General features: G+C 38.5%; 2 protein-coding genes across 2 annotated transcripts; both read left to right on the forward strand.

The window, feature by feature from the left end:
• Positions 1-17,564: 17,564 nt before the first annotated feature.
• LOC149612282 (uncharacterized) lies at positions 17,565-18,095 on the forward strand. The gene has a single exon (XM_089858561.1). The coding sequence runs from the start codon at positions 17,565-17,567 to the stop codon at positions 18,093-18,095; it is 531 nt and encodes a 176-aa protein (XP_089714687.1).
• Positions 18,096-19,340: 1,245 nt separating this feature from the next.
• On the forward strand, positions 19,341-20,363 carry LOC149612283 (uncharacterized). Its single transcript, XM_089858562.1, has one exon. The coding sequence runs from the start codon at positions 19,341-19,343 to the stop codon at positions 20,361-20,363; it is 1,023 nt and encodes a 340-aa protein (XP_089714688.1).
• The last annotated feature ends 3,841 nt before the right edge of the window (positions 20,364-24,204 follow it).

Raw genomic sequence — 24,204 nt, forward strand, 5'->3', positions numbered from 1 at the left:
CATCGCGATTTTAGGGGGTGGTATGTAGCCCATAAAGGGCAATAAAAAAAGCACCAGTCAATATACCCTCAGGCTAATTATTAACCCCGCACTCAAGAAAATCACACGATAAAGATCATTCAGTTGCCACCTTTGAAGCCGTAAAGACCTGTCGTAAGAATGTCCACCAAAGTAGGAGCTTACCGCGTGAACGCCCGTGTTAGACTAGGGGCTGAATGCTCTGCCGTGTTCGGGGTCAATGGTTACGAGACAAGCCTACTTTTGACAAAAAAAGGACGGAACTATTCTCACCATCTCGGAAGACGTTTTGAAGGAATTTATGGAGGAATGGACGGAGGTCTATTCAGCTAGGGAAACTGGCGACTGGGGTAATTATCGTTACTTGAACTTGAAAATAAAAATAACCGTTATGGAGGGGAATATAGTAGTCAACTATGGTAGCGTCTTCGCTCTAACAAAGACCGAAGCAGGGAAACTGAACGAGAAATTTAGATTTATGAGATTTCACTTCAAGCTTTTAAATGATCAAGCCGAAGTTATTAAATGCATGTACGAAGCTATTGTAAAACGCATGAATGATATATATCAAAAATATTATGTAAGTCGCGGTACTATGTCACACAATGATTATGACCGTGTAAAAAATTTCCTAGCAGCGTGTATAGTTCCTTCGAGCATTTTCGAAGATTTTTGTAACTTAGTTCATGACAAAAACTTGACGCTTAAGCTACAATTATATAGTTTATTTTACATTTGCTTAAATAACGACGCGTACATTCGCGAATTAATTGGAATTGATTGTGTTCATTAAAGGTTTTTGACTAAAATTCTGATTCATAATTACAATAAGCCTAGAATAACCAACCAACCATAAGCCTATCCTTGTCAGGATCTACAATATTACCGCAAATCGAAAAATTAACGATATGAAAACTGCTAAACAGTATCAAAATCATATACGGCGACTAAAAAAGTGTAAAAGGAGCTTATTAACAAACCGTGTGGTTGCCTGGTGGTAAATTTGTAATGCGTCCAGCTGTGTTGTTTCAACAACATTTGAGTTTCCATTCCAGGGTTCGACTTCCTACCAACGGCGCTTTATTAGTCCGGTATAGAAAAAACATCTTCAGATACGGCTTGAATCAAGTTTAAGGAGGTTTTCTTTAAATATTTAACAAATTTATTATTAATTTAACTTAATTATGTATGTTCTTATCACGCTAATTAAATGTTTTTTGATTTAAAATCTGATTGTAATAATAATAAGCCTAGCATAAGCATATCTTTCAGGATCAACCATAGGATAAGCCTACCAGGATCTACCATAGCATAAGCCTACAATAGCATAAGCCTATCCCTAAAGGTACCAGCCACGTGACGTCATAAAAAAATTAGCCGTGACGTCATCAAGAAAACCACCGCCAGATGGCTCAACAATTCAAATTTCCCGCCAACAACATCACGTGACGTCATCAATTCCCCCCTCTATCCCCCTCCCAACACCATCACGTGACGTCATCAATCTGGAAAATGACGTGTTTCGCAGCGGTCATGCGCAGTTACAACTAACGTGGAAAAATACGTGACCTGCAACGTTGCGCAGACTCTATACTGAATAAACTTCTAATAATGGAACACGCCAAATTCCCCTTATCTGTCCAGTGGAGCTGAAAATGCGCAACTACAGTAGACCCCGCCCCTAAAGAACGTCCACATGCAAGAACACGTTACATCCAATGCATTTATTTGAAGTTTTATTTATTAAGGCATATTATTAGATATAATTATAAATCGATTAATGACGGCTCCCTGCCTTAACGCTACGGATATGGTGTTGCTACTATATACTCGTATTCACATTTATTGCTAATTATTAATTAAAGTGTTCAGGGAAAAGCTTCGGACCGGACTTGTAACTTGAACGGTAACAATTCTGAAAATAACGATATATTAATACTTCAATATAGCGGTATAATATTTTATGAAAGGGATATTCATTTACCGTAAGAACACTAATGGTGTAATCCTCGAAATATAGCGGGTAAATATCTGGGTTTTCTTCTTTCCCAACGTGACGTAGAAAACACTTCGCCAATTTCGGAATATCCTGAAATTAAATATCTCTTGTATTTAAATTAGTTTCAAGTTTGAGTAAATCTATTAATGCCACTCGAGCGTCAGACGCCAAGAAATTCCCACGGCTAATACAGGCACTAGTTCGACGATGGCATTTCAAATAATGGGGATAAGCTCAATTTAAGGTATTGCAACCACCTATTTAATTTCTTTACGCATTGTTTTCAGACTTGGTGGATTGATACCATTTACACCAAGAGACGAGGCTACTTTGTACTGCACTTTGTCCGCAAAGTAGCCTTGGTCTCCTGGTGTAATTAAAGTATCAACCCTCCTAGTCTGAAAACAATGTAAAGGCAAGACAGAATATAGAGCTCTCATTTGTGCTAGTGGTACAACGCGGTTTTTCTCAGCCATATTGTTGGTACTCAGCTTTTCCAGCGCAGTTAACCCACCAATAAGGTCGCGTATAAATTACGTCACGAATCTTAGCTCCTCTCCTAACTGAAAACTCTATTGCACTTGCTATTATGTTTCGTTATGAAAAAGTTCAGATTTGCTTTAAGTGACACTGAAAATCACTTGAGATATGGGGTTCAAGTATATATTTTAATACGTTTTTTATGGTTATTGCACATGAATTGCCAAACTGCAATCTCGTTGTCTCTGCCGGAATCGCCAATGTTCTCGCTGCCCGGCGCAAATTCCTTGCATTTCGAGAAGGGTTTAGCCAGTTACAATATAATTAGTTAAATTTGTCTCTAATTTACACTTAATAGGAAATCTTCATTGGCAAAATACTCTTAGCTTACCGAATAGGGGTAGTTTTCTAATTCATAGTTAGAAAAAGCTTCATTTTGCGATCCAGCATAACCCTCTGAAAATATATATACACCAAGAATGTATTGATTTCTTCTACTTGGAATGTTTAACAGGTCATTTTCTGCATGGGCCTTTCTGCTTCAATTAAAGGGGAGAAGTTATAGAAATCGTCACTCTTGACGCCATGCATAATGTATTTGTAACCGTTTCTCTCTCGTGATATTGACTTAGCTGACGACCTGTGCCTCGACTTACGCGACCTTTGAGTGCTGAACCCGAATGTAAACCCAGTCGTGTTCTGAACTAGTAGACCTAGGGTCGACGGTTGTCTTATATGGTTGAATATGAGCCAATGAAACGCCAGGAAGGAGAAGTGGGTGATTTGGCAAAGTTTTAAGCACTTTCCCTTACCTTCAGTCAGGTATTAGTATGGGGTCTACAGCCTCATAAAGATTGCTAGTAGACTAAGTCTATACAGTTTTGTTTCAACAACTCTTTTGCGAAGAAGTCTTAGTCCGGATAATGTAGTGCGAGAACTTAAGAGACATTTAAGGCCTTTTCAGACGATACAACTTTTTAACCGATTTAGAAGAGTCAACTTGTGTTGAGTGAACTAGTTGGGTCGTGTGAACTGAAGTTGGACAAGAACCAAATTAAAAATTGATCACTCTACCAATTTTTGCTGACTAAACATTTTTGACCCATCTAGTTGAGTCAAATGTTGTATCGTCTGAAAACTACTTAAGGCTACGAAATGGTGTTAAGTAACGCGTAGATTAAGCCAATGAGGACTCGTCTTCACTTACGGCAGCAGTAATAGAGCATCCGCATCATTTTCTCGGTTATATTTCCACATTTTCCCGATAACATCATAAACTTGCAGGCTCCGACTTCGGGCGAAAGCCAAACGATGCTCAAAGACACGGAGACAATGCTAAAATACGTGAACCCACTCATAGGCGGGTTGTTTTTTATTTTTCAAACCACAGCCAGATTTACTATTTATACCTTCGACTAAGTGTATTATTGTAGTGCTGCTTCTGTCAGTGTATTTCTGAAGTTCTAGTTATAGCTTAATCTGAAAGTTAAGAAGATTAGTTTTTCGAATAAACGTAAAGATTATCTTGCAAAAACAATTTCACAATAGAGAATATGCATCCAGTATACCGATCCAAGATGGTAGCCACTCAAGGGGGAGGAGTCGGGTTTTTCCGATCTCCTCTCTTTACCTGTCAATATTTGATTGATTGATTGATTGTATAGGCTTGTAAATTAAGAAAAGACATTATTTCACAAGAATGGCAAATTTTATTCTAATTGCAATAAAACTAATCACAATTAACATATAAAGGAAACATTAAAAATTAAAAAAAAACATATTTGGAAAACAAAATGTCTGCAGACGAAAACCCCAGTTAATTATATATATACAAATTTTAGTTTGATCAGTTGTTATTAAAGTGTGATTAGGTAATCGTCGAATTTGGGGGCCAATAGGAACTTGTACAGAGTTCATTCTGGTTTCCCCTGGTTGTTTACGCCTAACAACTTTTTCATAATATCAAAGTTTACGTGGTTTTCTGTTGATGAATTTAAATAGAAAGCTTTAACTTTAATTATGTTAGTGATCTTTTCTGTTGCGGGATCATAAATGTTCATGGAGTAATTTTTTGCTCCTGCGCTTCCAAACTCGCAAATATAAGCGTCTTTGCCGTATGGCTCTAACTCGTTCATTAACTCACCAAGATAATCTCCTGTGGGGAGTATAGGGACTCCATCTGGTGAGAGGTAGATCAGGCTATCGGTATCATATAAAAACATAGGTCTCCCACCTATTCGAGATGTTTTTAGAGGTGAAGGCGTGCCATAGTTGTAGTATAGCACGCTATAACTACGTTTGTATGCTTGTGAGCTATCTAGTTTTCTGCAATATCATCTGATTTGACTAAGATGGTATTGTCATTTAATGTCAATAGAGTTTTGACCTCTTTGTCTGGGTTAAGAAGTAACTCGTATAGGGTTTTTATGTCTTTTATTATATCTGTTGAGACGTGTCGGGTGTTTTGCCCAAACTTCACCTAAAAGAATTTCAGCACGAGTTTACTCAGGCATCTTAAGCCTTCATTCTTTTCTATTTTTTTATGCCTAAATCGATACCCTCGACTTCTTTGTATTTTTTGACGTAGTTTTCTTTGTCTTCCTGAGTGACACATTCGGCAGGGCAGCCGCTAGCCAGAGTTTTATACTCGAGGAACGCGTTTACATAGTCTTTAAAAAGCCCACCTTGTTTGGTCTTGGGATCGTATTGGGTTATTTTGTACGACCAGGCTTCATACATCCGCGTGCTTTTGTATCCGCGTTTTACGGTGTATCTTAGTTCATCGGTAACCCAAGTCCCCCTCAGTTCTCTCTGATCAGGTGTGTGTGTGTGCAGTCACCTTGAAATTGAGTTTTACACCAGGTGTAACAGAGGGGAAAGGTTATCTTACCGTTTATACGAGCTAACAAAACCGGATGAATTAGATTTTGAGCCGGAAGTATATCACACTTGAGGAGCCCATCTAAAGAGAAGATGTCGGGGAAATTTTCCAGAATAGTTTTGGGGTGTCCGATGGAATTTTTTCCCGTTTTGTTGACGAAAGGGTACAAGCTATTGAAATCCACGTAATGAACTTTTTCCGTCCCCGTCGTTTTATGGTATAGCTTGTTAGCACAGCAGCGTCCCCCGAAGAAAGCGTCGCGAGGATTTAACCTTTTCGATGTTCTAATGAGAATATAATTCCTTTTTAAAAAATCGTTTATGGCGGCGTTATTTGTTTTGTCCTTTTGCCATTCGCATTCCCATTTGACGTTTGCTTTATATATTAGTGCCCCTATTTTACTTATTTTCTTCTCAGTTCTCGAATAACGCGTGTTTAGTGTTTGAGTGGGATCCCCGTGCAAAATCATATTTCTATTTATGGGGAAGTGTACTTTACAACCATGGTAATAGCAGCCCATATATTCGTACACTTCTTTGTTGATTGAAACACAGGGTTGGCAACTACCTATCCAGTCCGGTTTAAACCACCTGGTTTAATCCGGATTAATCCACTTAAAAAAATCCACCTAAAATATCCGGCTTAATTATGAATGGGGAAAAATCAATTTTGTGCCATAAAAATAATTAAAATACAACCAGAAACAAGGCAAAAGTATAGGAAGCGACAACTAAAGATTATTTATTATAAATGATAAAACTAATAGTTATGTTACCAGTTACTATCCAGTTACAGCTTACAATATTTTACCAGTATTACTCGAACTTAAAACAGAGCGTGGTTCCTGTGGATCCCCTACATGTTGACTTTCCTTACGAACTCCAGTAGTCCAGTTTTAGCTTGGGAAAGCTAGAGGCATTTGTGGGCGAGATTTATACGTGCATGTATAAATCCCGCCCACTAGCCTTTACCAAGCCAAACCCGGAGTTTAGAAGGAAAGTCCCCTTTCAAGGGATCCACTGGAGCCGCGCTAATGTTAGGCTCGTGCACTCGGGAAAGAAATAGATTTCGTGAAAACATTTTAGCAGTTAAACTTGCAGACGATTTTATATTGGAACCGGTGCTAGCGGTTGGGGACTCAGCAGGGCGGGAAATAAGGATTTTTTTAAAACTGGACATTAGGCCAGCGACCCCCCTGGCCTGGAATAAATAAACTGGTCCATGACCACTGGCCAGGGCACGTCGTCTGCTAAACCAAAGGAACGGGTAATGAAAATATTTGAATTAATGTCCCTTGAATTTTCTTAGTGGTCCCGTGGACCACTGACCTCCGATTTAATTTTTAAACTGGTCCATGCAATTTTTAAACTGGTCATTTGCCCTGTGCCACCGCCTTATTTCCCACGCTGGGACTCAGTGCCCCACAGCTTAAATAAGAGCTAAACAGAAGTACTTTGCCTTCAAAAAAACCTAAAATGACTCGTGTTTTTAAAAAATCCGGATAAATCCAATAAAATCCGGTTTAATCCAATAAAAACCACTGGTCTGGATTTTATTCAAATTATCCGGATTTTTGCCAACCCTGTTGAAACATAACCTAGGGTTTGGATTTTAACTTCCTTACCTCTAAAATAGGGTTGAATGGGGATTTTTCTGTCATGCGAAGTCCATTCAAGCCATTCAATGGCGCCTAAAGATTGGTTCTCGCAAAGTCTGTAATAGTTTGATGGGATGATGTTGCTGTTCGATTTAAGATAATTTTTCCGGAAAACGTAAGAACAAACCATAGGGAGAGTAACAGAACCGCAGTTAAATGGGTCTACAGTAGTAACTTTAAGCAGGAGGGACCGAAAGGTTATACACCCCAGAAAGAAAAGTAAAGTATCGTTTTCGCAATAATAATAAAGCTCATATAAAAAATTAAAGCCTTTACCCTTACTGACTTCGGAGTTGTGCCATTTCATAAAGGCGTCCAAGTTTTTCCTAGTGAATAACTGGCACCCGTAAGCCTCTGTGGGGGGTAAAGTATTTTCTAACACGTCGTTTGTCTCTTCCTGTCTATCAATATCGAACTCATGTTCGACTACGTTGAAAAGAAAATGGGGAAAGTACCCCTTGGCGGCATTAGGTAAACCAAAACTGGCGGGAAACTTAGATAAAGCTACAGGGATAAAATTGTACGAGTTGAAGAATAATAGATTGGAGAGCTTCATCTCTAAAATGCGCGTACCGTTAATTTTCAGAGTTTCGGGGACAAATTTCACGTCACGATTGATAATTTCCCTAATTAATAATTGATTGTCATAGTTGCTCCCAAAATGCGATAACACAATATCTTTCTTCACGTCAAATAAACTGACTAAATAGCCCATGAGTAAAACTATGGGTTTGCCGCCTTTCGTTGTTTTCGCGGTCCAAATTAAAATCTAGGGATTTTTCGTCTATACAAACTTCGCAAACTGAGGTGCTAACGCATAAGATGCACAAAGCATAGATTATCGGTACTCGAAATCCGACGTATTCCTCGTCTGTCTTTAGAGAAAATATTGAAGGGCTTAAGTTGACGACGATTAGATCGACCTTATCCTTCAGGAATTCTAACTATATGGAAAATCATTTTTACAGGACCTTGAAAAAAATGCTCAAGTTCGTCGTCATAAAGTAATTCGGCTAGTTGTTCTAAGAAGTACAATGGGTCTACTTGGTCTAATCGTTTAAATGATAACTCCAATTCTGCTTATGAGACAGTCCCCCGGCTTGACTATATTAAGTCTCGCATTTTCAGTTTTAGTCTGATTATGAGACAGTCCGTCGGCTTGACTATATTAAGTCTCGCATTTTCAATTTTAGTGTGGTTAAGAGGCAATCCCCCGGCATGACTATATGAAGTCTCTCATTCTCAGTTTTAGTCTGCTTATGAGACAGTCCCCCGGCTTGACTATATTAAGTCTCGCATTTTCAGTTTTAGTCTGGTTATGAGACAGTCCGTCGGCCTGACTATATTAAGTCTCTCATTCTAAGTTTTAGTCTGCTTATGAGACAGTCCCCCGGCTTGACTATATTAAGTCTCGCATTTTCAGTTTTAGTCTGGTTATGAGACAGTCCGTCGGCTAGACTATATTAAGTCTCTCATTCTCAGTTTTAGTCTGCTTATGAGACAGTCCCCCGGCTTCACTATATTAAGTCTCGCATTTTCAGTTTTAGTCTGGTTATGAGACAGTCCGTCGGCCTGACTATATTAAGTCTCTCATTCTAAGTTTTAGTCTGCTTATGAGACAGTCCCCCGGCTTGACTATATTAAGTCTCGCATTTTCAGTTTTAGTCTGGTTATGAGACAGTCCGTCGGCTAGACTATATTAAGTCTCTCATTCTCAGTTTTAGTCTGCTTATGAGACAGTCCCCCGGCTTCACTATATTAAGTTTCGCATTTTCAGGTTTAGTCTGGTTAAGAGGCAATCCCCCGGCATGACTATATGAAGTCTCGCATTCTTAGTTTTAGTCTGGTTATGAGACAGTCCGTCGGCTAGACTATATTAAGTCTCTCATTCTCGGTTTTAGTCTGTTTATGAGACAGTCGCCCGGCTTGACTATATTAAGTCTCGCATTCTCAGTTTTAGTCTGGTTATGAGACAGTCCGTCGGCTAGACTATATTAAGTCTCTCATTCTCAGTTTTAGTCTGCTTATGAGACAGTCCCCCGGCTTCACTATATTAAGTCTCTCATTCTCGGTTTTAGTCTGCTTATGAGACAGTCCCCCGGCTTGACTATATTAAGTCTCGCATTTTCAGTTTTAGTCTGGTTATGAGACAGTCCGTCGGCTAGACTATATTAAGTCTCTCATTCTCAGTTTTAGTCTGCTTATGAGACAGTCCCCCGGCTTCACTATATTAAGTTTCGCATTTTCAGTTTTAGTCTGGTTAAGAGGCAATCCCCCGGCATGACTATATGAAGTCTCGCATTCTTAGTTTTAGTCTGGTTATGAGACAGTCCGTCGGCTAGACTATATTAAGTCTCTCATTCTCGGTTTTAGTCTGGTTATGAGACAGTCCGTCGGCTTGACTATATTAAGTCTCGACTTTTCAGTTTTAGTCTGGTTATGAGGCAATCCGCCGGCTTCTCTATATTAAGTCTCGCACATTTTAGTCTCGTTATGAGACAGTCCGCTGCCTTCTCTATACTTAGTCTCGCATTTTCAGTTTAAGTCTGCTTATGAGACAGTCCGCTGCCTTCTATATTTAAAGTCTCGGACGTTCAAATTTTTACTCGTTATGAGACAGTCCGCTGGGCCAGCGGACTATATTAAGTCTCGCATTTTCAGTTTTAGTCTCGTTATGAGATGTTCCGCTGGCTTCTCTATATTATGTCTAGCACGATCAAGTTTTAGTCTTGTTATGTGACAGTCCACCGGCTTCTCTATTTTAAGTCTGGCACGATCAAGTTTTAGTCTTGTTATGTGACAGTTCGCCGGCTTGACTATATTAAGTCTCGCGTTTTCAGTTTTAGTCTGCTTATGAGACAGTTCGCCGGCTTCTCTACTATTCGGTATCTGATATCCTTTATTTAGTATTGTTATTTGATATTGTAGGTCTCATGCGTTTTTATTTTATTCTTTATTTCAGTCTCTGACGTCGTTGGTTTTATCTTGTAATGAGACATTCCCCTGGCTTTCCCATAATAAGCCTACGACTTCCTTAGTTTAGTACTCTATTCAGACAGTTCACCAATCACGCTATATCAGGGTTGGCAACTACCTATCCAGTCCGGTTTAAACCACCTGGTTTAATCCGGATTAATCCACTTAAAAAAATCCACCTAAAATATCCGGCTTAATTATGAATGGGGAAAAATCAATTTTGTGCCATAAAAATAATTAAAATACAACCAGAAACAAGGCAAAAGTATAGGAAGCGACAACTAAAGATTATTTATTATAAATGATAAAACTAATAGTTATGTTACCAGTTACTATCCAGTTACAGCTTACAATATTTTACCAGTATTACTCGAACTTAAAACAGAGCGTGGTTCCTGTGGATCCCCTACAAGTTGACTTTCCTTACGAACTCCAGTAGTCCAGTTTTAGCTTGGGAAAGCTAGAGGCATTTGTGGGCGAGATTTATACGTGCATGTATAAATCCCGCCCACTAGCCTTTACCAAGCCAAACCCGGAGTTTAGAAGGAAAGTCCCCTTTCAAGGGATCCACTGGAGCCGCGCTAATGTTAGGCTCGTGCACTCGGGAAAGAAATAGATTTCGTGAAAACATTTTAGCAGTTAAACTTGCAGACGATTTTATATTGGAACCGGTGCTAGCGGTTGGGGACTCAGCAGGGCGGGAAATAAGGATTTTTTTAAAACTGGACATTAGGCCAGCGACCCCCCTGGCCTGGAATAAATAAACTGGTCCATGACCACTGGCCAGGGCACGTCGTCTGCTAAACCAAAGGAACGGGTAATGAAAATATTTGAATTAATGTCCCTTGAATTTTCTTAGTGGTCCCGTGGACCACTGACCTCCGATTTAATTTTTAAACTGGTCCATGCAATTTTTAAACTGGTCATTTGCCCTGTGCCACCGCCTTATTTCCCACGCTGGGACTCAGTGCCCCACAGCTTAAATAAGAGCTAAACAGAAGTACTTTGCCTTCAAAAAAACCTAAAATGACTCGTGTTTTTAAAAAATCCGGATAAATCCAATAAAATCCGGTTTAATCCAATAAAAACCACTGGTCTGGATTTTATTCAAATTATCCGGATTTTTGCCAACCCTGCGCTATATTAAGTATCGCGCGTGCTAAATTTAGATTTTTTGATGGGACAATCTACCGGATGCTCTATTTTTGATTTTCCAACGTAGTCGAGTTTGTTAAAATTGTATGTTTATCATATCTACGTTTAACATTTTCAATTTGTTCCGTTTTTCATTGGAAAATTCTGTTTTTTTCTTTATTTTAATGATAAGAGGTTATTGAATTGTGTGGTTTCCAATAATAATACTCCATGGTGGCAGATTTCTAGCAGCCGATGGATAGCGGCATGCTTCTGTGACGTTCTGTCTCACCTTAGCCCTTTCGATTCGGGCTCACGGACATTGGAAGACCGCTGAGTCACGTGGGTGAGTTAACTTCTGAATATTGAACGCGCCCCATAGTTCCCTTCTTATTCCTAAGGCTCATTTGTCATAGCGCAGTTCGCTTTGCTCTTTTGAAACAAAAGTTTAACGTTAGCACTTGGCAGCGTTAAGCATTCTTGGAACGCTTCCCTTCTTTTTTCTTCAAGAGCTTTTGTGCTCTGGTACCATAATTTTTCTTATTTCTTTAGTCAGACTTTTAGGAAATAATAGTAAGGAAATTGAGTCCGGAATGACTGTAGTTTGAAATGGAAATGTAGTGCGTAAATTTGTTGGTTCGGCAAATATTTTAAGCCTTGGTTCTATGAAAAGTTCTAGGTTATAGGTGATTCGATTCGATCACCATACATGGTTCGTGTCTTCGTGATAAGCTTCTACTATCTCTACGGTGGGATTGTTTTTGGAAGCCTGTACTCTAATTGCATCGTAGACTATAGTTCACGCGTATGTTGTTCTTGACTATTGCCATGATGTGCAAGTGTGAAAAGCCGTAAGCATTTCTGAGCCTTTTACACGTGTTGCTCGATTTCTTTCAATCACAGTTAATTTTACATTTAATTGGATTTAATGTTACATTAATTATAGACACTGGGAAAGGGGGTTGCAGCTCTCCTCCACTGTCTACTAGGCATAAACGTATAAAAAGAAATTCGTATATAAACAGGGTATTGGAAAAAATGCTGACAAAGACTTAAGTGTTTCAAATTATGAAACGTCAGAAATAAATATTCAAGGGCAGAAACCAGTTGAATTTATTTTAACTGAACATATTACTGACGAAGAAACTCTACCACTGGATCAACCTATCGAGTTTGAAAACCTTGCAAGTAGCGATAGGGATTCAGATAGACCTGAAAGGGTAATTGGTATTCAGGCATCTTTGTTTCCATCGGGCACTGATAGCTCAACTAGTGACGAGGATCAAATGCCATTAGATATAAATTCTGATATCAGAGACTGGGCAGTTAACCATAAAGTTCCAAATTCTACAACTAATGATTTACTTGAGATCCTCAGAAAACACGGACTTAATTTGCCCAAAGATGCTAGGACTCTCCTTAAAACTCCCAGAGAAAGTCTAACAATCCCAATTAAAAATGGTGAATATTGTCATATAGGATTTGAATCAGGTATAACCAATTTTTTATCATACAGGCCAGATTATTTGCATGAACTCTCTTTTGCGATAGGCATTGATGGGATTCCAATATACAAAAGTTCCGCGATTAACTTTTGGCCAATTTTTGCTTCAGTGTACAATTTTTCAGAGGGAATGATAGGAACACCTTTTCTAGTGGGAGTATTTTGCGGTATTTCAAAACCTGGGGATTTACGGGAGTATTTGGGATATTTAATAAGAGATCTTAAAGAATTACAAGCGAATGGCTTTTCTTATCAGAACCAGATTTATCGTTGCAATTTAAAAGGACCTTTCATTCTTGATACTCCTGCACGTTCATTTGTGAAAAACACCAAGGGTCACGTTGGCTACCATTCTTGTGACAAATGTACTATAGAGGGGATTAGGTTAAATCACCGCACTTTATTTTGGCAAGAGGAGAATGTATCTCTTCGCACCAATCAAAGTTTTAGAGACCAAAAGGATGAGGGTCACCATTTAGGGGGTAGTCCTTCACCTCTGACCGATCTTGACATAGACATGGTTAAGCAATTTCCACTTGACTATATGCACCTTATGTGCTTGGGAGTAACTAAAAAAATTTTACATGCATATTTGTCAGGATGTTTTACAATAAGGCTTGGAAGTTACTTGGTATCTGTCCTTAATGAAAAATTAGAGAGCTCTCGTCGGTATATTCCCAAAGAGTTTGCACGTAAGCCCCGAAGCACAAAATACTTGGACCGTTGGAAAGCCACTGAACTGCGTCAGTTCATGCTATACACAGGACCCGTGATTTTAAACGGTGTTTTAAGAGAGGATGTCATGAATCATTTCCGATTATTTCATTGCGCTGCCTATATATTAGCTCACCCTATTATGCATAAAACTCATTGCGATTATGCTAACACGCTTCTAGAAATGTTTGTCACTTCTTGCCCTGATTTTTTCGGTACACACTTTATGGTGATGAATGTTCATGCGCTAAAGCACATTGCAAATGATGTAAAAGCATTCGGTAATTTCGACTCCTTCAGTGCCTTCTCATTTGAAAATTATTTGCAATTTTTGAAAAAATCCATTCGGACCCCACACCGTCCATTGCAGCAAGTTCTAAAAAGAATGGGTGAATGTGAACGTTTTTATCACAAAATGGCTGCACCAGAACTTGCTCTAAAATTACCATTTCATTGCAATGAAGCATTTTTACCAGAAAATGTTAGAACCTACAAAACGTTACAGACTAAATTTGTAATATCATTACGCAAGGATGATAACTGCTTTAGGTTGATTTCAGAAGCGGTAATCGTGGTTAAAACAATTTTCCAAAATACAAATAATGAAATTTATGTCTGCGGAAGTATTTGCAAGTTTGAAAAGGATTTCTTTGAATATCCTGTACAATCTTCCAAACTAGGAATGTTCATAGGAAAAACAGATGATGAAACAAAAATATATCCGTATACATCTCTTTCTCAGAAATGCTTACTTCTACCGCATAAGAGGAATACTGTGGTCATTATACCATTGTTACATGATTCGTAATTTTATTATGCCCTTAAATGCAACAAAGAAATTAATTTATATGTAACAAAGCCCTATTTCTTTTTCACTTCTTATTTAATTCGTCTTTCATGCTGGTGACATTTAAAAACCCTCAACCATGGAAGGAAAAATTAATTATAGTAGAAAACTGGTTTTTCTATGGTTAACTCTATTACTTCAACTTTAAAGGCATATGACCTTTACTACTATAAAAATTGGAGCTTCAGAAACGCTGTGAAAAATATGCCATAGATTTTTAATAGAAATAATTCATTAAATTTTAATAACAAACTCACATGCATTTGGTGCTGTTCTAGTAATTCGTTAACCTACATCTATTTTGTCTTGTTATTAAAGTTACCAATGATTTGTGCATAAAACGGTTAAAAGTCCCTTGAGCTCATAATCAACGTTAGTGATGTTTTCGGTGGTAAAATTTATCGATGATGGCACTGTCGAAGTCATCCCGGATAGTTGGTGTGAAACTGACAAAGTATGTCAATGGCCTCCGAAAACTTCAGCAGTAGGAAGAATTCTCAAGCATTTCGAACCTCCAAAGGCCGATTGGCAAAAATATGAAATTAAAACGTACCAGAAAGGATGTAAGTTCGAATGTTTCACTTTCAATTAATTGTATATTATTATTAACTTATGTTCTGTTCAATGATTTCAAATCCTTTAACAGACCATATCTTTGATAAATCAATAGTATCAAACGAGACGTACTGGACAATATTACTGAATACGTGGATAAGCAATGCAATGGTTGTAAAATTGATCATCCTTCACAAAAATAACACGATTGTCTGATGATTGATTGGAACACGCGATTAGATACGTATTTTGTAGATGGTAGGATACTATTAGTTATTCCGAAATTACCCATAAACTTGACACCTTTTTAAATGAGGATATTCGCGATGCGATTATGTCTTTCATTGTATGTAACGCTAAAAAGATGTTGTATAAAACTGAAGATTTTTAAACAATAAATAATTGGTATTAAAGTCTCAATTCTCTATATCGTAGCTCATTTAAAATCATGGAGCCAGTTATGATGCATCCATTCACTGGACTTGTCTCAGGTCCCACGCAATGTGGAAAGTCACATTTTATAGCGAAATTAATTAAGCATAATGCGTCCTGCATTTCCCCACCTCCCCAAAGAATAGTTTGGTGTTATACAGAGCACCAAGAGAAATTATTTAATTCCGCGTTGGAAAATAATCCTAACGTTGAGTTTCACGAGGGTTTATTAGACCCGAGCAATTTGAATCCCGAGGCTAGAAATTTTATTATCCTCGACGATCTATTATGCGAAATAGCTAATAACAAAGACGTCACTAACTTATTTATTCGAGGTTCCCATCATCGTAACACTTCGGTGCTCATGTTAATGCAAAATTTGTTTTATCACGGGAAAGAAGTTAGAACCCTGAATCTGAATTCTCAATACCTCGTAATTTTTCGTTCGGCTAGAGACGTCTCCAGTGTCTTAAACATCGCTAAACAAATTTCCCCTTCTAATACCAAGTATGTTGTCGACGCATTTCGTCAAGCCGTGGCGAAACCATACGGCTATTTATTCATCGACCTGAAACCAAACACTGCAGATGAATATCGACTGCGAACGGGAATAATACCAGGGGAAGAAGCGGCTATATTTGTACCAAAATAAAATGACTATATCAACGTCAAAACGGGTGTGTAAAAACTTGAATTTTTTAAAATTTTTGACGCACTTGTAACGCGAAACAGAGGAAAGCTATCATCAAACTATCGAATCGTGACGCTATATTAGCGTTAGTCGAATGTTGTACAAATGTACTACGTGGGAACATTCAACTAACAGATGGGCAAAAGAGTCAGTTGAAGAAACACCGTAAAGTGTTGCATAAACTTTGTACAAAACTCCCTCTCGCTAAGAGAAAACCGATTCTAGTTCAGAAAGGGGGTTTTTTACCTCTTTTACTTGCACCGTTACTTTCAATCGTTAGTTCAGTCGCTGGCTCTGCCATAAACCGTGCCATAATAATAAATAATGGCTCGGAAAATGGTATTGCTGTCCGAAGACGCTTTACGTCGAATGAAGAATGCTACCACCGAAGATGTTGCTCTCGAATCGGAAATACCATCCTTGGATAAAGAAATGAAAACTATCCTCGACAACCCTCATATATCCGAATCGGAGAAATTAACTTTATACAATCAAACTTTACAGCGACATATAGCATCTAATCGTAAACCAGTTGAAAAACAACAGACATCGGTTAAAAAAACCTGGTACGAAGAAATTGCAAGGTCTATTCCACCGTGCATGCTCACTGACGCGATATCGTTGTACACTTGGACATTAAAATTCATTTTGTGGAATGAACTTGGAGAAATGGAAATTGGGGGAAGGGTCGTTCCCGGATCAAACGTGATCGATTGAATTTACGATGCGGTTAGAAAAACAAAACCAAATACGGACCCAGCCGGTTGCAATAGCTTCTACGAAATATTGCAAAACAACAATGTACCGAAAAAATTTATCAAAAACCCTACCAGAGCGCGTGTATTGAAATTAACGCGACATCACCCAAACTTAATCAATGGGTGACAATTTGATTTTAATTACAAATAAAACGTTTATCACGAGTTATGAGCGTTTATTTCCGTTTCATATCTCAAAATGGATGGTTGTACAGCAGTTGTAGCGGAAGGTATCATGTCCAGATTATTTGAATCCTTTTCAAAAAATCCAAAAATATTAACCGGCGTCTTAATAATATTATGTTTCGTAATAATCGAAGTTTTCGATTTCTTAATCTTGTACTATGCGACACGCACATCCGGAAATAGTACCATTTATGGATAAGCTAGAAAATATTTATTACGACGTATCTGACTCTGGTGGGTACGTTGGTATTTGCGGATTGTATCGTTCAGCTAAAGAGAAGGGTCTCAAAGTGACGCAAAAAAACGTCAAGTAATTTTTACAGAAGCAAGATACCTATACTCTACATAAAAATACCAGGTGGCGATATAATCGAAATAAGACCATCGCGTACGGTATAGACGATCAATGGCAAGCCGACCTCATTGACCTCCAGAAACTTTCCAAACAAAACAAAGGCTATCGATATATACTTGCTTGTATAGATATTTTTAGCAAACACGCTTTCGTTGAACCGGTGAAAGATAAGAAAGGAGACACTATAGTAAAGGCGTTGAAAAAGACACTGGATGGAGAAAGGAAACCAAGGCGTTTACAGAGTGACCATGGGAATGAGTTTGTGTGTAAAGCCGTTCAAGCTGAGTTAAAATCACGAGGAATTTGAGTTTTTCGCGAAAAAATCGGAAGTGAAAGCCAGCATTGTCGAGCGATTTATCAGATCGTTTAAATCAAGGATGTATCGATACTTTACTGCGAAAAATACTTATACGTTAGTCGATGTATTTCCCAAATTAGTTAGTGCTTATAATAACAGTTACCATCGTTCAATTAAATGTAAGCCTATCGAAGTAACACCTCAAAATTCCAAAATAATTTGGAAGAACTTATACGGCGATATTGACTTCAGTCCCCCGGTAAAGTACGATTTTGAAATCGGAGACATTGTCAGAATAAGCAAAAACAAAGGGCTTTTCGAGAAAGGATACGTCCCTAATTTTTCGGAAGAGTTATTTCGAGTGATTAAGCAAATACCGAGACAACGGCCGGTATATAAACTGAAGGCGTTAAATTTGGAACCCAATTTGGGTGTTTTTTACAAAGAGGAAGTACAAAAGGTAGGAAAGGATCTCGAGACTTGCGCGTTCAAAATTGAAAAAGTGGTAAAAAAGCGAAAGAAAGCTGATAATACCGTAGAATTGCTGGTGCGTTGGAGTGGATACGGACCTCAATTTGAGAGTTGGGTGCAGGAAATAGACTTACAATGAGTTTCTATATCACTTTACCATCCGATTCATCGACAAAATACTTTCCCAACAATACTACTAGTAAATTTAGGACGTATCTTCCAGAAGTATTAAAACTTAACGGCCCTTACGAAGTTGGATTGACGGAAATAACTTATCCAAGAACCTGGAATAATGTGAGGGGAGAAAGATCTATAAGAGTTTGGTCCACTGACGCTAAAACTATGGGAACGGTAGTTGTTATTCCTAAAGGCAGTTTCTTATCAATTCGAGATTTACTCGGAATGTTGTTGTTCAATAATAGCACAATCAAATTCACGTACACTGCTAGTTTAAAACGCGTATCCGTTTTCATGGACCATAATTAAACTATAAATATACCTGGTGATATCGCGGTTATGATGGGATTTACTCTTGACTCAAATGAAGATTACGTAATTACGGAATCCATGATGGCGCCTTATATCTTGGATTTGGATGCTGGATTACATTCTCTGTTTGTTTACTCTAACGCAGTTACAAATACGATCGTAGGGGATAGTAAAGTCCCCCTTTTGAGAATAATCAGCGTGAAAGGAAAAGACGGAGAAACTGTCGATGTGGAATTTGCTCGACCTCATTATCTGCCTGTAGCTTCTTCGGACATACAAACTATAGAAATTAACGTTATGGATGAACTGGGAAACCCTATACAATTCGAACGAGGGAAGGTGAACGTTACTCTACACTTCAGACCGCGAAGGACCTGGTTCACCTTATAATAATACAAGCTGGAACGGGTAACTTTCAGTTCAGTGAATAGCGGCGAGTGACAAACATCATGGGACGACCCCATTACATTTCCGCCCTAAGCGATTATGAGAACTACTATTTAAACCAGGCTGGTTTCGGGTCCATGCCTGTATATCGGGGTGTTCCTGTGCAAAGAGGGTATGGATTAGGGAACATACTGGCTTCGGACTTTCGGAGCGCCATGCCCCTTTTTAAACGTGGTGCTCAGTTTCTTGGAAGAAAATTTCTCGATACCGGAGCGAAAGTCGTGACGGACGTTGCTAGTGGTATTCCAATCAAAAAGTCTCTAGTGACTAGATCAAAGAGCGCCGGCAGAGAAACCTTTTTGTCAGCTGCGGATGTGGTTAGGGAGATGACAGGATCCGGAATTAAAAAGAGGCGTAGGGTGCATCGCAAAGTCACTCGGGTTAAAGCTAAGAAGAGGAAAACATCGTGTCGTTCTTATTCTGATATATTTTCCTAAAGCCCAAGAATATGGCGTTGAAGCATCCTAACTCTAGTGGCTGCGTCAATTCCGAATTGGATATTTTCCAAGTCCCGTTAACGCAAACGGGAATTATCAGTGGTGAATGGGTCGAATACTTTCCCATTTCCAGCATCAGCAACAATTCAAACTTAGTTTTCTGTATTAGTGGAAATTCCGAATCGTACACGGATTTGTCCCAAACTCTGCTCCATGTTCAAGCGGATGTGAAAATGGATGATGGATCTTCCCCGAAAGCTGCCGTGATTGCCGCCGATGGTACAGTTACTACGCCGGCGGATAATGTAGCCCCCGTTAATTTGTTTTTGCATAGTCTCTTTCCCGAAGTGCATTTATTTTTAAACGAGAAATTGGTTACCCCTTCCGCTCAAAATTACCCGTACAAAAGTATGATTCAAACTATGTTAACGTTTGGAGACTCTGCTAAAAATAGTCATCTGACAAGCTCATTGTTTAATCGCGACACTCCGTGCAAGTTCATCGATTTTGCGAATAACAAGGGTTTCTTGAAGAGAGCTAAATTCGCCCAAAAAGGAACTATAGAAATGATTGTTGCTCTTCATTTAGACATTTGCCAACAACCCCAATACCTTTTGAACTTGGCGGATTTAAAATTTGTTTTTGGAAAGCCGAATACAGAATTTTGTTTGCATTCTGACGTAAAATGTCATTTGAACATTAAAGCGGCATCATTATATTTGAGGAAAGTCAGGTTGATACCTGAAATTCCGCTTTCACACGCGAAGGTGCTACAAATGTCGAGAGCGAAATACCCAATAACCCGCACGGAAGTTACTTCGTTTTCGATCCCAAAAGGCAACATGAGCGTCGTACAGGATTATTTATTTAATGGACAGAAACCGAATAGAGTCGTCATAGGGATGGTCGAGCAAAGTGCATTTTTGGGTGATCTAAAATTGTCACCATATAATTTCCAACCCTTTGATGTGAATCACTTTGGTTTGTTCGCCGACGGCAGTAGCGTAGCACATAAACCTCTAACGCCACAATAGGATCTTGATTCGAATTATTTTTTCTTAAAATCATATATAAATAACTTGGGTTAAGCCACCCAACGACTGCTTTATCTTCCCAATGTTTGAGTGGTAACAAAGCGATATTTTGATAGTGCAAGATTCGGGAAAAAGATTAAATATAAACCACAATCCATTATGATACTTCCGAACAATAACCTCGAAGGTTCAGAATGACAGTGCAGGCAGATCTGGGCTGTATAATTTAGTATGGTAACAATCATACTTTTATCGAGGGATGTCATGGTAGACTTTAGAAACGGATGTGAATATTATTTTCTCGACTTGGTCTTTTATATTAGCCGAAAAATTGGAATTTGTATATTTTAAAATCACACACGAGCTTTGAACGTTAACTTATTAATATGTTTGTAATGGTAATTAGAACTGATTAATTACGTTAATGAACTAAAGATCAATTGGTCTAGACATTTTCACGGTATTTAAAAAATATATTATTAGAAACCAAATGAATTTTAAGTGGTGTTGGGGTTAGGACAAGAAACTTTAAATGATTTAAATTGTTGTCATAGGTGTTTTATAAAAATATTTTCTTTCATCATGTACGTCATAGTGACAAATTTTAAATTGAGTTTCGGCATATTGAAATTAAAGAATAAGAATCAGAATTAAATTGTTGAGGCACTTTGTAATAAAACCCGTACTTCCATTCCGACAATAGGTTTACGTATTAATTCCTATCTAGAAAGTCCATGTTGTGATATATGAAAAACGTATCTGGTTTAAATCAAAATACTTTAATTCGCAAGATAAATATTACACATTCCATAGTTTTATTTGGTGCGCTTTGAATAATGCGCAATTTTTATTATCAGAGTGATATTTACACTCTATTGAACAGAGATTAGACAAGTCTTTGTACTTGGGGCACCCTAATTCTTCGACGTTTATTATTGTTTTTCCAAAAAGTTCAGAAAGATGTACTGGTTTTTCTAGCCCCTTTGTGTAAAGGATTGGTGCTTTCTTCGATATGGACACGACGATTCCAGAGAATTCGTCCAATTCGTATTCACCCTCCGCAAATATGTCTGGAGATCCAGGAATTTATAGCCTTGTCTTTCACGTTTAACTCGTTGTAGGGGAAAGGTGATCTTAATGTCCAAACATCACTTTCACCCGTTTTAATAACGAGAAACGCCAATTCTTTAGGGACGTATTGGTTGTTGGCTCTCATAAAGTTCGCTTCAACTATGCAGGAGTTTCCTTCCAACCTTTATTTTATAACATACATTTGTAACGACTCACTCAGAAAAACTTTAATCCGATAATCGCTTACATTTTTAGTTGTTTTCCGAGATGTGTTCGAAACCAGATACGGATTAGGAATGAAATTAAATGAGTAGCATCACCTATTATATAATAATTCGTTATTAAAAAATATAACTTATAGATCTTCCTTGAAAACTGTAACTAAATAACTAACCGTAATATTTAGTCGGCCTCTCCCGTACCCTTGGATCGGTGAAATTAAAAACAATTCCCTTTTTCCCTTGTTCAGAAAAATTATATATCCTATAGTCAATGTTGTATGTACAATTCCTATGGAGAATTTATAATTCATGCTCTTTCATACTATAAGCACACTGAAAACGTTCTCCTCTCTCTCGGAAGGGAAATTTGAGAACTCTTAGTTCTTTCTCGACACCAGACTCCCGTAATATACCAGGGAAAGCACCGATGATTAGGCAAATAATTTTCGTACAATTTATTCGGTCTTCCCCCGTACTCTGAAACGGTAAGGATCCAATCCCCCTCGTCGATTTATGTACGGACCCTCCGTACTACCTTTGTCAGCCTCTACCGCGGCAAAATTTATACACCCAGTGTTAGTTCTATGGTCCATACACGTCCCGCTCTTTTCTCATTTTACCGTGAAACTTACGTACTCTCCGTGCCGTCCAAGGTGCACAAAACAGCCGCTTCGGATAATTCGAGACCGTCGAATTTTTATACCCAAAGTTAATTTTCTCATAGGGTATCATACTCCATGTTATCTCTATGGCAAATTCACACCCATCCCGTTCTCTTATTTATATACTACTTCCGACCCCTCTCTTTTTATACAAACCCCACCGGCTATTAAAGCTCTATGAGCAAGATCGCCCCTTTAACTAACAGCTGAAGAAATTCTCCCCACTAAAATAAAATACCCTGACCTTTTTAGGCCTATTTTATAAAACCCCCTTGACCTTTCCATGTATTATAGTGATCAGTAGTAACCCTTTGTTATTCCGCGACACGAACTCATTTGAAATAAAAAGACGATATTTGCAAAAGCATTAAAATTTTTATTTGAAATTAATGTAAAAAGTAACAAGAAACAAGTGAGGTTTATCTGAAACCAATGGGGGGAAAGAATCCATTGTCCCCTTTTGTCCTATTAATGTTTGGACAGGAATGGGTGTGACCGTTGGTCCAATAGGGAAGCCAAGGTCAAGCGGACTTCTACACCAATGAACATCGGATGATTTCAACATTTTACAACCGAATTTGTTGTTTTTTTTATTCAACCTTACCTTTTTGCTTTCGCTGTCTATAGACTGCGGAAGCATTGTAATTACCCCTTACGGCTGGGCATCTTCTCCCCCCTTTCTGCCCCCAATGTCTACTCGACTTGCGTCTTGGTCAGAAAAATCGTTGTGAGTAGAATATTGAAAATGGCCCATGCCCCTGGGTCCAACATGTAGTATGAAAACCTCTAACCTTTGCACGGATTTTCAAAAAATCACAATAGAACTTCAAACAGTTAGTATGAATTGTAGGATTAAAAACCATACATCTATGAATCACTGGTTTCAATCGGGATTCCCCCAAAAAAAACCCCAAAAGCCGCGAAGAAATCAAGCCTGATTACTGGGTGGTCGGGTACCAGTTCGAAATATACTGATAACTCAAAAGATATAGTGTATAGAATAAGATGTATCCGACCCCTCGTTTCGAGATATCTAGAAGGCGAAAACACGTGCGTCTTAACCTAACATGTCATCTTGACGTCTCGACCGAGGTGATACCCATCCTCTATTCTGGGTGGTCAAACGCTATAACATATACATTCGGAACTCGGGTGACAAACCCCTCGTGTACGAATGTACCTGTTACTATAGTGTAAGATACAGTTTGGGTTTTTCATCAGAGGAGTAAATTTCTTAGACTCGAGGGAATCTTCACATCAAAGCGTCATTGTTGACTTTACAATACCTACAATATTAACCGAATTCGGTTGAACAATGAAGTGTCGGTCATCTGGAACCATCTAGAATATTCTTTCCGATTCCAGAACATTCTATTGTTTCTAGAAGGTTCTATTTGGGTCTTCCATATTACACCATCTTAAACCAGACGCAATTGGATTTCTGTACGTTGATGGGGAAACCCCGGAAAATCCAAGGAAAAAGACACTGTTTAAGGCTGACAATATTTTTATCCAATGGCAATCACGGGAAAGGGTGAAACAATATATACGTGAGCTTAAAAATTGTATAAAAGGGAAGGAAAATGGGTGCTATGGTCACATTCGATTTCAAGATGTACTCCTGCTCTACTTGCGCCGATGTCTTTACCAACCAGCCGAACCTTAGTCGTCATATGCGGACCAAACACGGTAATATTTCTTTTGCGTGTCCAGTTTGTAATAAGAGTTATGCGCGGAAAGATAATTTAAACCGCCATCAACGGCAAATGAACCACGTTTGAGCCGCCGTAAATAAAGTCGTGGAAAATAATACGCGTCCAGCGTCTCCTCAACCCGGGCCATCTCACCGCGTCACCCCTCCCAATTCCCCTGTTAAGAGGAAAGTGG

This window comes from Phalangium opilio, unplaced genomic scaffold (assembly GCF_054372755.1).
Source record: "Phalangium opilio isolate 3A_F unplaced genomic scaffold, DU_Popi_V2 ptg000246l_1, whole genome shotgun sequence".
Taxonomy (NCBI): domain Eukaryota; kingdom Metazoa; phylum Arthropoda; class Arachnida; order Opiliones; family Phalangiidae; genus Phalangium; species Phalangium opilio.

Coding starts and splice junctions, on each gene's coding strand:
- LOC149612283 (XM_089858562.1), top strand. CDS start 19,341: ATGGCGTTGAAGCATCCTAACTCTAGTGGCTGCGTCAATTCCGAATTG.
- LOC149612282 (XM_089858561.1), top strand. CDS start 17,565: ATGTATCGATACTTTACTGCGAAAAATACTTATACGTTAGTCGATGTA.